We start from the raw sequence: 18,886 nt of genomic DNA, 5'->3' as shown, positions 1-18,886 counted from the left end.
AGCACGAAACGGTCGTCGTATATAAGCTATATAAGAGAACAATATTAATAATTTTGTAAATGTTTGAACAAATTAGAAGATAATAACCAACGTTGGTGTTTTTTTGTGAACGGTTTATCGAATAAATATTACTTTTGAAGAGAAGTTTCAGATATATTTTAATTACTAAATATTTTAAACGGTGTATCTAATATATATTTATTTATTTATACATTAATACATATAGGTTACAATATAATTCTCAACTATGAATGATTGGGGAGGGAACAACAGGCTTGAAGCTCAAAACTGTTCCTTTCCCAAATTTACATAGAAATTGTCGAAATATCTCGATGGAGGAAAAGTATTAACGTTGGCCTGGTATTTGTGAGAATATTTGGATTGAGGAGAAGATAGATGGATAGGCTGCCTTTATTTTAACCTCTATCTAGAAGGATAGGTTGATTGAGTTGGCATGTGATTTGTGACAGGTGCACCCTTGCGGCCGGTACAGGCACAACACGGTGGTGTTTATCCTGGCGAAGGAGTACCAGCTGAGGAATCTGCGCACCATCCACCGGCTGGACAGGTTGACCAGTGGCCTGTTGCTGTTCGGACGCACGCCCAAGAAGGCGCGCCAGATGGAGCAGCAGATCAGGAATCGACAGGTGCAAAAGGAGTACGTCTGCAGGGTCGAAGGACAATTTCCGTGAGTTTTATTAATTTATTCATTTGGATACACATTGATACATACAATATCATTCTCATTTATAGTCCAGGCAGGCAACGAATGCTTAAATAAAAGCATTGAGGGAAAAGTTTGGAACACAATTTTCAACTCCACAGCTCTTTTAAGGGTAGTAAGAGGATTAACATATCAGCTCTGTTCTATTCTTTAAGTACATATCACATAATATACTACTAGTCCAGTCAAGAGGTTATAGAGGGAAAAGTTGGGAAGACAATTTTTGACCCCGCAGTTCTGTTTAGGGTAGTAAGGAGGTAAACATATCAAAAATCCTCACCCCTACCCCCTGTGCTAAAGGGGTGGGGGTGGTTTGAAAGTACCTTTTTTCATTTTTCGCTTATATCTCGGAAACTATGCTTCTTATGAACATTTGTGTTCTGTGCAAAATTGAAGCTTACAAAATTACCAACAAGTTTTGTCCTCTACATTTTCTCCATATCTCCATGTCTCTCATAATTTGATGCTCTATCAGCTCATAATCAGCACGGATTTTTTTCATCAATCGTTCACAAGTTATAAGGCCAAAAAGATAGTAAAAATGAAGGCACAAGAGTTTTTCAAAAATATTTCACCTTCAAGAGCTATTCCAAGTTTTCCTTTTATTGATATAGCAGCTTCAATGTAGGGGGTGAATTTCATTGCTGCAACAATTGTTCGTTTTCTGCTAGAAGTAAGTGATAGGATGATAACTGGTAAGTATTGGAAAGTGTAGTAAATTATGTGATATGTACTTAATGAATAGAACAGAGATAACTCTGTTGTTCTTTTTCCAATCATTCATAACAGTCCAGTCAACGAAAGATTATAGAGGGAGAAGTTTGGAACACAATTTTCAACTCCACAATTCTTTTAAGGATAGTAAGAGGATTAACATATCAAAAGTCCTCACCCCTACCCCCTGTGCTAAAGGGGTGGGGGTGGTTTGAAAGTGCCATTTTTTAATTTTTCGCTTATATCTCGGAAACTATGCTTCTTATGAACATTTGTGTTCTGTACAAAATTGAAGCTTACAAAATTACCAACAAGTTTTGTCCTCTAAATTTTCTCTCTACATTTTTTTTGCGGAATGGTTTCTTGAGTGCAGCAGAGGAACTTTGCGCACGTATTTCTCATTAAATTTCTCCTACAGTTCACCATTGAATATGAGAAGTGGTTGATTATGGGTGAAATGATGGCTGAAATCCATCAAATGTTTGTCTGTATAATTTTGTTATTAATAACAACTTTAATTTATTTTAAACTCGATAATCTAATTAAAAATTAATAATCGATAATTTATTCAAGTTAAAAATTAAATTAATCCAATTAATTTGAATCTTTTTGAGTAAATCTTAATTTCTAAAAAAAAATCAACCAATCAATTTATGAATGAAAATATATTATTTGAAATAATGAATAATTAATCATATTAAAAATGTATAATTTAATGAGTTCTCATTTTTATTTATTTGAATATCAGAAAAAAATATAGATAGAACAAATTTGCATTCAAAATACACACCAACAATGTCAACAGCTGATTGAGATGGCTGCAAGATAATACGCAAAGTATTAAGAGTACGCAAAGTACTAAAAAAATACTAATATGTAATACTTTGCCCACTAGAGCGGAAAAGTGATTCTTTGCGTTCTGTAATCAGTGCAGGAATGGTCACTTTTCAAGGTAACTGTAGGAAAAAAGTATTTCAGTCAAAGTATTTTCACTGTACTTATTCATAATTTTCTACTGGTGAAACTATTTTAATTATGGTATATTGATTCTTTCCTACCAATACTATCTCATTGTATGTTGCCTATTAGTAGATCACAAAAATCAATTTCATCATCATTTTTATCCAATGTGCTCTCATTACTTTTGCAGGGACGAGGTTGTGAAAATTTGCGAGCCGATCGAAGTAGTTAGCTACAAGATTGGAGTGTGCAAAGTGTCTGCCAAGGGAAAGGAATGCTCATCCACATTCCATAAGCTGGGCTACAACCCACAGAGTAATACTAGTGTAGTTCTGTGCCTGCCTCACTCCGGGCGCATGCATCAAATCAGGGTCCATTTACAGTATCTTGGTAAGTTAGTTGTTATCTTCGTAATAAAGTGTAATGAATTATTGCCAAAATAGTTTGGTTTATATTTTTTCTAGTATCAAGAAATATTCATTTGAATAAATTTTAAGATCAGCAATTTTATTATCACTGTAATGCTTTGTGTGCAATACAGCATGTCTAATTGCTGTATATCATAATATTCAAAGTTAATCATTATTTTAAAGTCAATCAATTATTTTAAAGTTATTGTCCCAAGTCACATTACAGGAACTTCTTTTTATTGTATCAGTTCATTTGTTTTTCTTTGAGAAAGTTTCACTGTCATGATGGCCTCTAGATGTCACAGTGATTAATTAGATTAAAATTTTCATCATAGTATAGTATGTATAGTATTCTCAAGTATTTTTTTTCTGTGAGCCTGTGCGTTTTTTTTGTATAATAGGTATAGCTTCATTAGCATTATTAAATTTTTTTGTAATTTCTTCGTTAGCATTATCAATTGTATATTAATTCATATACTCACCTGAATTGATAGAGAATAAATAAACTGCAACTCACTGCCAACACACAAGGAATCTTATGTTGGCAGTGCCAAGTATTACAGTCATGTTATTGATGCACTTAAGTTACAATCAATGTTATTTATATTGTATTGTAAAAATATGTATTTGTAATTTTTGGCAATAAATTCAATTCAATTCAATTCAAAAAAAAAGTTCTAAGAGATTAGTGAGTGTTATTTTTTATTCAATTTGGTTTGTAAACAAACTAAATTAGAACTTTTATGTTTTCAAATATTTCACAATAATTCAAATTTGAATTTGAATTCCAATGTATTGCTATTTTTGGTCTAAGACGTGTTAATTGGCTACACTGCGTTCCATTCACAATTTCCAGGCATTGATAATTATATAGATTTCCATTTTCCTGTAAAAATGACTCAACTTTAAAAAATAAAATGAAAAAATTTCTATGTATATTTTCAAAATGGCGGCCATTTTAAATTTTCGATTGCAAATTTCACGAAAACCGTTCACTTTACAAAAAAATTACTAGAGACAAAAAAGTTAGCAAAATTTATAAAGATTTCAAGGATACCTTATTTAATAAAACTGGTCGAAAAATAACAAAGAAATTATTTCTTTTTGTACTGCATGCATGACCACTTGTCACCATTTAAACATCAGAATTAAATTTCCAATTCCAATTGTATTCAAGATGAAGCTTTGGAACTCGGTATGGCTCCATATGGCCATCCAGCTGATTCTACAATGTTTTTCAGATGATCTTGTTTGTTCATAGTCATACATGCTGTACAAAAAGAATTAATTTCTCTGTTATTCTTTGACCAATCTCAATAAATAAGATATATCCTTGAAATTTTGATAAAATTTGCCAACTTTTTTGTCTCTTGTAATTTTTTTTAAAGTGAACGGTCTTCGTGAAATTTGCAATCAAAAATTTAAAATGGCAGCCATTTTGAAAATTTATATCGAAAATTTTTTATTTTATTTTAGTTGAGTCTTTTTAGCAAAAATATTCATGCAAAATTTCAGATCAATACAAGATTTCGATCTTGAGATAAAAATTCCTAAGTGAAAAAAACAAAATGTCAGTTATAAGGATAACCGCTGAGTTTTTGACACTTCAAATACGACATTTGTAGTCTCCTATCATTTGGTAGAGAGTTAGTGGGGAGGATATTTTTAATATTCTTTCCGAAGAATGGACATTGATAAGTCCAAAGCTCCGCCAATTTATGTAGATGCATAACAATATGATTATTATCTATAGTTATTATATTACAAATCACTTTTTCATATCATATACAGTTCAATAATTATTTTCTTAGTCTATATTATGTAAATTCATCTATAATTTTGCTGTATTGTAAGCTATTGTATATAAGTGTATAAGCCAGTATAATATATTGTAATCTACATAAATAAAGTACTCAATCAATCAATCAATCATCCAGGAACAATACCCTAGAATGTTAGATACTACTTCTGAAACACTCTGTAGATTACTCGAATGATGATTAATAAAACTAATAATAATAATAATAATAATAATAATAATAATAATAATAATAATAATAATTTTATTTCTCAATAAGCATTTAGTTTGATAATTTGTCCCACTCTTCCAGGCTATCCAGTTGTGAACGATCCATTGTATAACCATACAGTGTTCGGTCCCGAGAAGGGCAAAGGTGGTAGAATAGGCAAAACCGACGAAGAATTGATAAGAGATCTGATCAGCATTCATAACGCTGAGAACTGGCTGGGGATGGACGGCGACTCTGAACTCTCTATGTTCAAACCACTGTTCGAAGATGACGACAAAGGTAGGGGCTGGCTGACATTCTTTCAAGTATTTTTTGAATCTTACGTTTTTCACTATATCTTATCTAGTGAATTTGTAATCTCAGTTTTATAAATTTGAATCACAGAATCACGTGTAGGAAAGAACTCTTCTGTTATCTTTCAGTTTTTGCAATTTCATTGCAAATTTTTGAACATTTCACTTTTTGAAATATATTTTCTATTTATTAAATAATAAATTTCCATTATTGAGATAGAATATTTGTAGAATAATTACATTTCTACATCATTGAAAAACGATCTGGCAACGTTGACAGAGCTAGAAAAGGATAGCGCTATTTGCTTTGTCGAATGATAGACAAGGATAGCAACACCAATCTTGATTAAATACTGCCATTATAACGTGGACCTCACTATACCAATTTGTGTTCGACATACTGACATTATGATACAGTATCAACACAATATGATACAGTATCATCTCAACTTGATACATAACACCATAATTTGATAAAAAACAGGATAGATCTATCTGCTTTGTGGAATGATAGACAAGGATAGCAATCACAATAGCGTAATGAGAAATCAGGTGCTATAGTGAGGTCCACGTTATAATGGCAGTGGATAAAGATAGAAAAATAGCGATGCCGATTCTCTGAATTAATTAATTATATTTCTACACTGTCAAAAACATAATTGGTATCGTTGTGGACCTAGAAAAGGATAGTACCACCGGCTTTGTCGAATGATAGCAAAACCAAAGTTGATCAAATACTGTCATTATAACGTGGACTTCACTATAGCACAAAACGTCTTCTATTCCCAAATTTAGTCTAATAATTATTGTTCTGTCTGAACCGCTTCAAAACTCTTTCAATTTACTTCAATTTTTTTACATAAGATCTTAATTTTTATTTTGTTTCTTGATTCTTGGTAGAGTGAGACCATATTCAGCGTTTTTCAGTGATTTGATTATTACATTAAGGATTACATTCATATAGTGCAATTTAATTCTCCTGTACAATATGTTCTGTTCCTACTAAGCTCTTAATCCGGCTTCAACGGAATAGATTTTCTTTCTTTCATGTACAATTTTTATTCATTCATTAAATTTCAACAAATACTTGTTATTAAACCTATCATTAGACTGACAGCGTCTAAATAAAATTGCTGGTAGTATAATCCTAAAATATTGATTGCATTTACGGTAATTGTTGTATTATTCAAAAGCAGGATAAATTTCATTTTCATTAATATGATTGGTAGTGAAAAAAATCAGGAAATTATATTTTTGAGTGTACAATGCAGGGTTTTTTTAATAACATTGTTAAAAATGAAATTTCTTCTGAAAGAACAATCCCCTTGAAATGAATAAAGCTGCAAGTATAATACAAATTTGTATCTGATTAAAAGTAAAAACACTTTACTTATATGGGCTACTTTTGTACAAATTAATAAAAACAATATAAAAACCTTGTAGTATCCTTTATTATTAAAAACTTTAAAATATTTCAACAAAAATAAAAATTGTTGGAATATTTTAAAGTTTTAAAATACAAGTACTACAAGTTTTTATTAATTTGTACAAAAGTAGCCCATACAAGTGAAGTGTTTTTAAGGATTTATAACTATAATATTTGAATTGCTTGTCATTTTTTTCTTGATTATCTCTTTGTAAAAGAGGTGTGTACAGTTGGAATTAGTATATACTCAGAAAATAATTAATATAATTTTATTTTTAGATTTGTAATGGAATGTGAGAATATAGATACCTTTTTTAGAATTCTCATGTAGACTTGTATATCATAATATTGTACAATATACTTCGAAGCTAAAATTGATAAATCATCGATACTGTTATGTAATATGTGTCACTTCATATGCGACTGTCGGCCTCAGTAACTACATTTTAGCGCTAGTTTTGTAATCAATTTTATATCACCATCTCAAACAGGTTTAGTACCTCGAGATGCAAATACTCAATTGGCATTGCATTTTATTTTGTAATAGTATTTCCTCATGTTGTAACATTTGTATTGCTTTTATTATGTATTTCTAAGTTGTTGAGATTGAGTTTATATACTGCATAATTGGCAGAAATATAAAATTACAACAACTTAGAAATACATAATAAAATCAATACAAATGTTACAACATGAGGAAATACTATTACAAAATAAAATGCAATGCCAATTGAGTATTTGCATCTCGAGGTACTAGGCCTGTTTGAGATGGTGATATAAAATTGATTACAAAACTAACTAATTTTATATTTCTGCCAATTATGCAGTATATAAACTCAATCTCAATATGCTCAGTAATAACATTATCGCGATTGTTGTATTCCAGTTCCGAGTCGCGAGCCGTCGCCGTGTGAGAACGTGTCTCCACAGTCGCAGCAGCAGACGCCGCCGTGTCCCGTGAGCGTGCCGGCGCTGGCGACGCTTTCGCCCGTGGCGGCGTCGACCAAGGTGACAGTGGCCACGCAGACTGGCCACGAGGCGCCCGACCTCGTCTTCAATGCGGAGCGCATGACCTCCGACCCGCACTGCTACGAGTGCAAGGTCAAGTACCGCGACCCCAAGCCCTCCGATCTCGTCATGTACCTGCACGCCTGGAAGTACAGGGTGAGTGCTTTAATAATAATAATAATAATAATAATAATAATAATAATAATAATAATTCAATTCAATTTCAATTCAATTTATTCATTTCTTCAAATTACATTACAATCATAATACACTCAGTGCTTTTAGTTACTCCTCTAGCTTATAGCTAATTGAGGAGTGTCAAAATCATTTACATAATAATAATATATTCACATTCAATCATTACTGTATGTATTCTACAATGAGGAAATTCTTGAGAGTTTGACATACAGTAAGTTCCGATTTTCACCACTTGATAATAATAATAATAATAATAATAATAATAAAAATAATAATAATAATAATAATAATTTCTCTGATTGCCAATGAATTGCAACCAGAGGAGTTTATTGACAAAACATATACATAATTATTATAATATTATTATACATATAAAAGTTGCTAATAAAATAATAAATAAATAAATGCTTTATTCAACCAATAAAATAAATAAATTACATTACAATCACATTCAAGAACACAAACGCATTTCACAATCATTAAACATTCAATAAATAAACAGAATCCTATGTGTAGATAAAATAAATAGAATAATACAATATTTAAAAAATAAAATAAAATAGGATATAATAATGAATGATAATAACAATGAAAGGTAAGTGCCCTTGAAAAAATATGAATGGTTCGTCCCTCTTTAAGCATAATGCTTGTGCTGAGGGATGAGTCGCTTAACATAATAACTTTATCTTGGACTACAGTACAATAAACCAGAACACATTCAAACAAACCGGAATATCATTCAACTTAACAAAAAACTAACTACAACAAAATAAACTAAAAAATCCTCCAACAAAACTAAAATAAACTGAATCAATTGTGTTATACTTTTACACTATTTGTTATGAATATTGTAAACATTTGTACCAATATTTAACAAAACGAAACAATACTAAACTTAGTCCTAATTATGATACCCCACTATAATAATATGTGTCGAGGTGATCTTAATCATAGAGAAACAATAGCATAAGTAGATATCCCATGGTATAGGGCGTTTATGTCGCAACTTTTACTGTTTTGACCGGGTAAGAGTGTATGAACTGCACAATAAGTCAGCTGTTGAACTTTTGTAATCATTCAATCAGGTACTTGGTGCCGGTTGCAAAAAAGCCGGGTAATTATCAATCCTGATTAATTCCAGTAGATCCATCTTTTTATAATGGTCTTCTCTGATTTGGTTCACGTGAAGTTAATCAGGATTAAAATTTAACCGGCTTTTGTGCAACTGGGCCTCTGTGAGGGAAATTTTTGCATTCCTCTGGGAATTAATCTCAATTTGCTGTGATTAGATAGAACATTTCTGTATGAATATCAAAGTCTTATTCTTTCAATCATGTATGAATGTTATTATAATTTCTTCTTTCGTATTAAATTTTTTATGCTTTTGTACTCCAGAGCAAAGGTCGGTCCCCGATATCTGGTTATTTATGTTCAACGGATCTCGAAAACGGCTGTAACGATTTTCACGAAATTTGGAGCATAGTAAATTTATGATATAAAAATTCGATTGCACTAGGTCTCATCCTTGGGAAAACTTGCTGAACGACATTAAAAGGATAACTCATCCTTGGCTGAATCAGCTGAGACTTTCGTCGTCTGTGGATAGTAAAAAGTGAGCGAATGATTCTGTGGAAAATCAAAATATCTTCCACCAGATCTCGAAAACGGCTGTAACGATTTTCACGAAATTTGGAGCATAGTAGGTTTATGATATAAAAATTCGATTGCACTAGGTCTCATCCTTGGGAAAACTCGCTGAACGACATTAAAAGGATAATTTCATTCATCGTTGGCTGAAACAGCTGAGACTTTTGTCGTCTGTGGATAGTAAAAAGTGAGCGAATAATTCTGTGGAAAATCAAAATATCGCATCCCCGAAATTCATAAGCTGACGTATAGCTAGCTGTAAAATATAAACACGATAATTTTAGAGAATTGTGTTCTGTTTATCAATGAATAAAAATAACGAGCGAAGCTCGGTGCCCCGATATTCTTCATTATGCTCTAATTAATATTGTATTTCATCATGTACTGTGAATATACACTCTTATTATTTAATTTTGGATTCCATCCCGTACTCTGAATATACATTCTTATTCTTCAGATTTGGAATTCATCACGTACTTTGAATATACAATCACTTGTAACAGTGCTAGTAATTTGGATAGTGTGATTTTGTGCTCATAATATGATGTTTAAATGAAATTATTGATTGATTGATTGATTGATTGATTGATTGATTGATTGTGTTGGCAGGGACCAGGCTGGAGTTATGAGACGGAGCTACCAGAATGGGCCAGGGTTGATTGGACAGAATCGGAAGCAGCGGACTGAAGCTAAGTCCAACCAACCCAACCCAATGTGTGTCTTTCTCAACCACCAATTAAATGGACGAGTCATCATTTTGTCCTCCTAATATTCCTAATAGTTGTTTAATCGGTTACAGAAATGTGACTATCGTATTTTGGAATAATAATCACCTTCTATTTTATTACATCATTGACTCAATAGATGGTAATTCATTCATTTCGGTTGTTGAAACAAAAAAAAAACATTTTTATCAAAGAAGCCAGGTTTAGTTGATGAGGAATGTATAAGCATTTACATTTTTTATCTTTTAGTCATAGTTATTATTATTATGTTTGATATTGACTATTCATTATTGGATTGTTTATTAATCTAACGGGTTGTTATATTTGACTTCAAATAAGTCGTTCAATGCTGAACCGATTTTTTGGTCAATGATATTTTCAATTTTTGGACAAAAGACTCGATTTATTGTTACAGTTATCCCAATACAATAATAATGTGGCCTTCAAAGTGTCAATTTAATGAGGGGATGGAACTGGTTTTGCAGTGAAGTTGAAAAGAGACAGTATGCACACAATATCATCATAGATTACAAAGCGTAGTAATAAGATGAAAGCTAGATATCGCAATTATTCGATTCACCCTATAGTTAAGCTACCAACAGAGCCCTTGAATCATTGATTAGTTTGTGGAGGATTACCATTGAAGAAGTTTTGATTCACCAAAACAGTAGTGTTTTCAAATCTTTGGTTTTTTCACCATGTACCAGGTGTTTATTATAGCCTTCTCATATTTTTAAATTAATACAGTGAAATAGTGATTCCATTAGAGTTGAATTTTTCTCATACATTACATAAATATTGAATGATTTCAATGAAACTTGATCATTTTTTTCATTCAATATCAATCAATGAATCTTCTCATCAATATTATCGCATCATTTCTAGAGTGATGCCAATATTGAATTTCTAGAATGAATCGAAATTAATCATTGTGGAAGAAATTGTTAACTTCAAGCTCAAGCTAGAAACTTCTAGAATTTTAGACTTGACAGCTAACTGACTTCTAAGCTTGACTTCTCCAGCTTGACTTCTGTCAGCTTCTGACAGCTTGACTTCTAAGTAGACTTGACAGCTTGAGACATTTTTCCATGTCAGTTGATGAGCCTTTTACAAATTTTGTTAGAAAGATATCTAGTAAAATAGATTAATCTCTATGGCTGTAAAAAAATTAATAATCACGATCTATCTGCAGAATATTTTTATGGGTAACAAATTTTGACTCTCACAGTCACACAGTTTAATAATCTCAAAATCATATTTTTTCCAATATTCATGTCACATGAATATGAGTACTTCCCCAGTCCCACTTATGCTACGCTTTATTGAAAGTAATAACAAATTTAAAAGACATATTGTATGGAATTGTATTAGCAATGAGCTTGGAAATTTTGTTTCCAATTGCAATCATGTAGTTGTAGTTTGGAAATAGAAATGATGTTATGATTATGAATCATGTTTTCTTGATCTAACTCTTAATTTTGAGTTTTATCATGATATAATCGTTCGCTTGGTATCTTTGTTTCTTATAATTATTGGGGTTTCATCTTCATTTTAAATTTTTCTAAATTGTTTGCAATGCATTAAAAACAATCAATAGACTGCTAAATACTGAGACAATCATCCAAGGGTTACACTGTTGACTATCCAGTATAGTTATCAAAAGCTTTTCAAACTAATCTATATTTTAGAGTAATCATCTGCACATTGGTTTGGGTCTCTTAGTATAAAATATTGATGTACTAAGCCTGGTTTCTTCTTGAGGTGAGGTTTTAAAAATGAAAAAACATTTCATTAATGTTGATACATTGTACCTCATAATATTCTCATTTACTTTAATTTTGTTACATTGGTTATTGAATATAGTTATCAATTCGTGTATTTTCACATTCATTGAAGATTGCTATACATAATTTGATCATGATAGTTAAATCATATTACTGTCTTATTTACTCATAATAGATATTGAAGCTAGTGTTGAATAATGAATAGTGTTTGCCTTTTGAACATCATACAGAGCTTAATTGTGTGAGATCGAGTGTCGTGATAAAAGGTCCAACTCCACACCTTTGGAAAAAAATTATGTGGTAAATAAATTATGTATGAAATAAGTGTAAGTGTTGTGTAAATTGAACTGTGTAATCTATGTAAGATTATTAGAGAACAAAAGACATTTTGTAGGATTGTAGTTTATTATTGGATAGTTTAGTTTATTGTGAAGTAGTTTAAATGAATTCTAGGCATGTTGGAATTTTGTGAAAATATTGAGAGTGTTTTAGTTAGTCACTATTCACTTCAATCTTGGACTGGTTATGGTAAATGATTCATCGAACCATGTATGGGCCAACTTCATCATATATTATTAACATTCGAGGAATATTTCTAAATTTTTATTATTTATTACCTTATTTTTTCAAAATCAGGAAGTTTGTGTAATAAATACAAGCTTGTTGAATGTTATTCTATGGTTATTGTTACCAAAATTGTAAATGATTAATATCTATCTCAAAATCGTTATTGCTATGCTTCATACGAGTACCGTACGTTATTGCTATGCTCGTTCTAAAATAGATAACAACTTCCAAATCATATCATGGTTTTGGGTCCACTTTATTATAAATATGTCATTACTTTATTAGTCATGAAATTTTGTACAACTTTTCTTTCAAGTTCTTTCCAAACAAAGATTAAGAACTATTATGCTGATAGATATCATCAAGTACTCTGGATTTTTCTCAATCAGTAATACTCGAAGTTTTACATTATTTTGTTCATATTGTGAATAGCACTCCAAGATTGAAGAATAGATTGATGGTAATGATGTGAATGCTTCCCTTGCCTTTTGTGCCAGAACTCTATCATGGAGTTTGTGCCTTCAATCGAGCAGAGCTTCTTTGAGCATACAGAATAACAATGTAAATAATATCTTTCTACATCATTTTGTAATCGTCAATCCCGGTAAAATTAAAAGATTTTAAAAAGTGATCATTGTTTGTAATTTTTAGATGCTTATCATCATCAACAATCAAAGATTTCCAACTTATATCTTCATCGTATCTGATGAATGAATGTGATGTTAGCTACTTTACCGTTACTCCATTTTCATTCATGGAATCCCAAATAAAACTTTGTTCTGCTTTTAAATAGCCTTATATATTTGTCTATGAATAGTGAGAGATGAAATTTGTATGCTCATTGAATATTTGCCCCTATCGCTTCTTCAAAAAATGTAAAGAAAAGTTGATTTTTAAACAAGATGTAATTATTTATTTTTCCAATTCCCAGTTATCTTTCATTGTCAGAAAGATTTATAATGATGTAATTATTATCGATATTGGCAGTTTAGGATTAAAGTATCATTTTGGTGTTGATCTGTTGTCAATGGAGTCGTGTGTGTTTTGTTTGCTAGTCTGTGCATATAGCTTAAATATTATGTGATAGCATATCTCATAATTCTCGTACAATACTGTTTAGTATTTTCCAATTTGATAATCTTGTAAACCTCAATACATATCATATTTTCTGTTCATATTTAGAATAGTTCTTCAGAAACAGCTCTCTGTATAGGCATCTATAGAGCCATAACCTGCCTTTTCTAAGTGGATTGATCAACTTTCTGAAATAAACCGAATTATTCCATGCCATTATAGTAGAAACTCTTATTGCTTGATCTGATAACAATATTTTATTCAACTCATCTCTTATTTATGTATATGAAGATATATATTTTTACTTGAACTATAATATTATCTTCTAAGAAACTTGTCGAAACTCAAAACTTCTGCATATGCTTCTATTACAACTCATGTATAAGAGTACAGTATACTGTCTAAATAAATGGTAAATCTTGAATCATACAAAACGTATAGTTTAAATAGCTACAATCAATCATCAGCAGCAATTTGACTCCCTTTCCAGATTAGATTTTTTTGTAATTAGAAAGTTGAGAATAGCCTAGACGCCTAGCCCAACATTTTTTGTATGATCTCTTTTAAAGAAATAAATTCAACTCTCTTATAACTATTGATTCTGGTATAATATGGAAGTCTCCAGTGTCTATTGCAAAATCACAATATCCATTAATGAACTATTTCACTAAATATTAGAGTGCATTCCAGTATTGAACAATCAATTCAAGGCTGTTGAAGATGTTTTCAAATAATGATACAAAATGTACTGCTCTCGATGAAATTAAGAATTGAAACGTGAATAAGGTAACATTTGTTAATTTTAAAATTGAAATTGAAACTTAAATTTCATAACCTCTCAAACGGAACTCAAAATTGCTCCCACTGAAATGAAAAAAAATTAAGATCATAATTGTAGAATAAATATCAAGTTAATAGGGCTTTAGTATAAATGGTGTGCCTTTTTTCTGACAAGCCTTTATCGAAAAATATCACTCCATTCATCTGGTTAATTTATGATGATTGATACTTTCAAAAAGATATTTAATAATACTATGAACCATCAATAATGTTGCAGCTTTTCAATAAATTCAAAAGATTTTCGGTGTTTTAAAAAAACGAAAAAGTATATTTCTCATGTTTCTCAAATTTATACCTCAACACTCATCTGAAAAATAATTTTCTGTTGCGGATTCCCTGAGTGTCATGGATCCATTCCATAAACTTCTGATTTTTACTTTCCTTGCCCTATTACCATAGGTAAGGAAAGTATTGCTTCCCGAAATAATTAAGGTACACGAAATTCTAAATTTCCATACGTTTCAAGGTCCCCTGAGTCCAAAAAAGTGGTTTTTGGGTATTGGTCTGTATGTGTGTATGAGTGTAAGTGTGTCTGTGTACACGATATCTCATCTCCCAATTAACGGAATGACTTGAAATTTGGAACTTGATGTCCTTACACTATAAGGATCCGAAACGAAAAATTTCGATCAAATGCGATTCGAGATGGCGGTTGAAATGGCGAAAATGATGTCAAAAACAGGGTTTTTCGCGATTTTCTCAAAAACGGCTCCAACGATTTTGATCAAATTTATACCTAAGATTGTCATTGATATCCTCTATCAACTTCCGCAAGTCACATATCTGTAAAAATTTCAGGAGCTCCGCCCCATCTATGCAAAGTTCGATTTTAGATTTCCAATTATCAGGCTTTAGATTCAATTTAAACAAAAAAAAATCAAGTGGAAAAGATTCAGCATAAAAATTTCTACAATTAATGTACCGTTACATTTTCACCTCAAATTGAAAATAAGCTCGAAATTCGAGAAAATATCCTTATTCAATTGCAAACTGTTGGCAACTGTTGATTCTATTAAATCATTCACTGGAAGAGATAGGAGAATTGATCTTGTCAGCTTATCAATTTAAAATTATATTTCCGAAAACTCGACTCTTACGCTGGAGATACCTGATGAAATTTTATTTTCTGGTCATTGTGTATCATGTTTATTTTATAGTCCATGCAATTCATAGGAACCAATGTACCTAGAAATGTATTCTAGGTACCTTGATAGGAACTGAATTTGAACTTTCAAGAGAATTTCACAGATGATATTATAATAATGTACCTACGAGAACAATAAAAATTTCATTAAGGCAAGGAAAGTTGTTTGAGTGCGCCACACCAGATTTTTTCATAATATGGACGATACCAAACTATCTTCATTAAATCTTCCATATTTTTTTTAGCTGATGAATAATTATGTCTTACAGAATAGTGGCTTAATCTCTTTCTGAATAAACTCATATTTTCAAAGTGATTTTTAACATTAGAAAGTGCCTGGTCTTTTGATCACTTGACAAAAGGTAGATTATAATACTTATCCATCAGTGGGTATCATAGTAGATTCTGTACCCTAGAGCATTATTACTTTTTTAATAGAAAACCATTCTCAATGCACTCATTTCAGAATCCCTTGATTGACTCATTTTTCATCCTCAATTGATAAGTCTCAATTGAATATTTAAGAGTATTGTGATGTTACCTTAATGTGAACATTTCAAATAGATTCAAGTAGCCAGTAATTCTTATTACAGAATTTATGGGAAATTAGTGATTAGTATTTTGTATATAATAAAATGTTGTGTATGAAATAAATGAATTGAAACTGATCAACTGATTGAATCAATCTGAGCATAACACAGAGTCCAACATCTTTTATCACCTAGATTTTATAAATAATGAGTAAACAATAAAAATGCATAATTTGAAATATTGTCATTGCTATGAAATTGAAAAAATATTTTTTTATCCAGTCTGCATAAGAATGTAATTATATAGGATTTTTAGAAAGAATATTAGGAATGATGATTGTTCAAGAACATATAATATAACTTTGAAATTAAACTGTTTATGAATTTCCGCTTGTAAGCTATATGTATCATTTAGTTACGGTAGTGCAATGTTAGATACTTTTTGAGAGCTACAAAAATTTAAATTTTACAATATCATGATCTGCGAGTTTTTTATTCTGTTTTTTTTTAGGATAGTTGATTAATACTAAATGTAAACACCACGTCATTCAAGTACAGGTATTCATTGATATTATTTTCATCCACCAACAAAATATTACAATATTTTGGAGAAAGCTAATGGATCACTTATGAATAAGACCCTTACAAAAATTTAAAACCTATAGTAATATTACGTTTTCTTAGATTTGAAGTTTGAGGTGCACAGGCCGAAACGTGTTTATTATATTGAAACAGTTTAGTTAGATTTTGTAAATAAAATTTTAAATTCTGTTGTTGAATGTTTGTTTTGCTAGCTAAAAATTTACTTGTTAGGTACAGAAATTGAGTAAATTTGAGTGATGCGGTGGGTACTTGTACTCATTTGTTGTTGTTCATTGGAAAAGTATAATAATTGTTTTGTCATAAAAATATTCGTATATAAAAACAAAAGTGAAATTTGAAAATAATATATTATTTTGCAAAGCTTAAAGAAAATGTAAGGTAGGAATTTTTTCCCACATGCGATAAGCTCTGGGTTTTTTATATGCGTTTGACCAAACTTACTCTATATTTTCACCTATATTCTTATTTTTATGTACTGTCATCAAAAATAAATATTTATATTACTTCTGGATTAGACCTACTCGCGTCTTCTCATTCATTTACAAAATGTCGTTTACTATTCAATTATTGTTGTTTATTGAATTGGAGACAATAAATTTTTCAATTACTGTATCGAAATAAAAATTATTTATTCTGGCGTTCTGCTATAACGATAATTTCTATTGCCACAAACTGTCAGAGTAATAGAAATGGAAGTTTATTCTGGAAGTCATTGTAATTAATGACTGCAGCATATTATTTTCATAGCATGTATTTAGGATGGACGTTTATTACTTGACATGCTTTTTATCCATAATATTCAAAATTATGTAAATTTCAGAGTTAAGTTCAACCGTCTATTGCTCAGTGCAGACTTGATTAAGCAGCATTCAAACAGATTCTGGCTTTTGTGATTCGCACACGAACATTTTTTATCAAATCAATGTGCTTATCTTCAAAAAATGTTTAATTTGAAAAGAGAATTGCTTAGTTTTACGTATGTGTATTTGACATTTGTATTGAAGTGTTTAGTATTTGTAAAAGAAAATCTATATAATTGTATTTATTGACAAGTTTTGCAACTTGTACGTTGCAGGTATAGTGTACACAGAACATGATAAAATCTTTTATGGAGAAAAATGTTGCTCTTTGAATGAAATAAATTCCATCAACTGTATTCTGGATTTTATTCTTTTTAATTTTACCAACTCTGTTATGCATTTACAATAATATTATAATAAGTCTAACGTTATTATCAACTTCTATAAATACCCACTTTTTCAAAACCATACTCTTCTGTACTAAGTTGCTAAGGTCCGGTTGCACAAAAGCCGGTTAAATTTTAACCGTGATTAATTTCACGAGAACCAATGAGAGAAGGCCTTTTTGATAAGACGGCTTCTCTGATTGGTTCTAGTGGAATTAATCACGATTAAAATTTAACCGGCTTTTGTGCGACCGGCACTAAGACTTGGACTTATTAACAACAGTAGAAAATAAGGATCACATAAAGAATATCACCTTGGAAGAATGTAATTCAGCTTATTTGATATGAACTATATCACAGGACCTGTTTTATAAAACGTAGATACAAAGCGTTTTTCTGGGAGATAATCACTGTTTAATAAATCGATTTTAGTTTTGTAAAGTAGATGAGACGGTGGCACTTTCTCAATAACTATGTAAGCTAATGCCTTCACCAAATATGTAAGCGAATGGTAGGAAGAAAAATAAAAACTATAGATTTCGGTTTTTATTGAACATCAAAAATTATTTATTTAATACGAATATTCCAATATGAAACGGTGCGAAATGGAAAACAATTTATTGCAATTGAGATATAGGAAAGATTACAACTATAATCAAGAGTCAAAATTTCTGATTATAATAATCAGATAATAATTTAAGGGCTACTCGCTTAGCTGATCCGTGATCGTTCAGTTTTTTTTTTGATTTTTTTTATTTTGAAATTTAGAATATTTTGGGTCTGAAAAATAAAAAAATGTACAATTATCTTAGGCGTGATGCACACCGGAGAAACGCATTTCGTGAAGCCCTCTTTCATGAAACTTGTTTCATGCAATCCGTTTCACTCGCGCATGCATACAAAAGAAACGTTCCCTGCTTAATCTTATCAGTCGATTGCGAGCAACTTTCGTTTCACGTTTCCTGAAACTTTATTCACGAAACGCGTTTCTCCGGTGAGCATCCCGCCTTACTTTACCTTGAA

At 30.8% G+C, this 18,886-nt stretch overlaps 1 protein-coding gene across 3 annotated transcripts in view; it reads left to right on the top strand.

Annotated features, from left to right (window-relative positions):
• The window catches only part of LOC111053226 (uncharacterized protein C18B11.02c), a 658,598-nt gene extending 640,765 nt beyond the window's left edge, over positions 1–17,833 (top strand). For all 3 annotated transcript variants that reach the window (XM_039425338.1, XM_039425336.1, XM_039425337.1), the window contains exons 7-11: positions 471–688; positions 2,589–2,788; positions 4,920–5,117; positions 7,444–7,721; positions 10,020–17,833. In XM_039425338.1, the coding sequence (XP_039281272.1) occupies positions 471–688; positions 2,589–2,788; positions 4,920–5,117; positions 7,444–7,721; positions 10,020–10,097 (972 nt within the window). In that variant the 3' untranslated portion in view covers positions 10,098–17,833. The remainder of the gene's footprint in view (positions 1–470; positions 689–2,588; positions 2,789–4,919; positions 5,118–7,443; positions 7,722–10,019) is intronic.
• Positions 17,834–18,886: the final 1,053 nt, after the last annotated feature.

This window comes from Nilaparvata lugens, chromosome 3 (assembly GCF_014356525.2).
Source record: "Nilaparvata lugens isolate BPH chromosome 3, ASM1435652v1, whole genome shotgun sequence".
NCBI classification, from domain to species: domain Eukaryota; kingdom Metazoa; phylum Arthropoda; class Insecta; order Hemiptera; family Delphacidae; genus Nilaparvata; species Nilaparvata lugens.
This window is presented reverse-complemented; position numbering and strand designations above follow the sequence as displayed.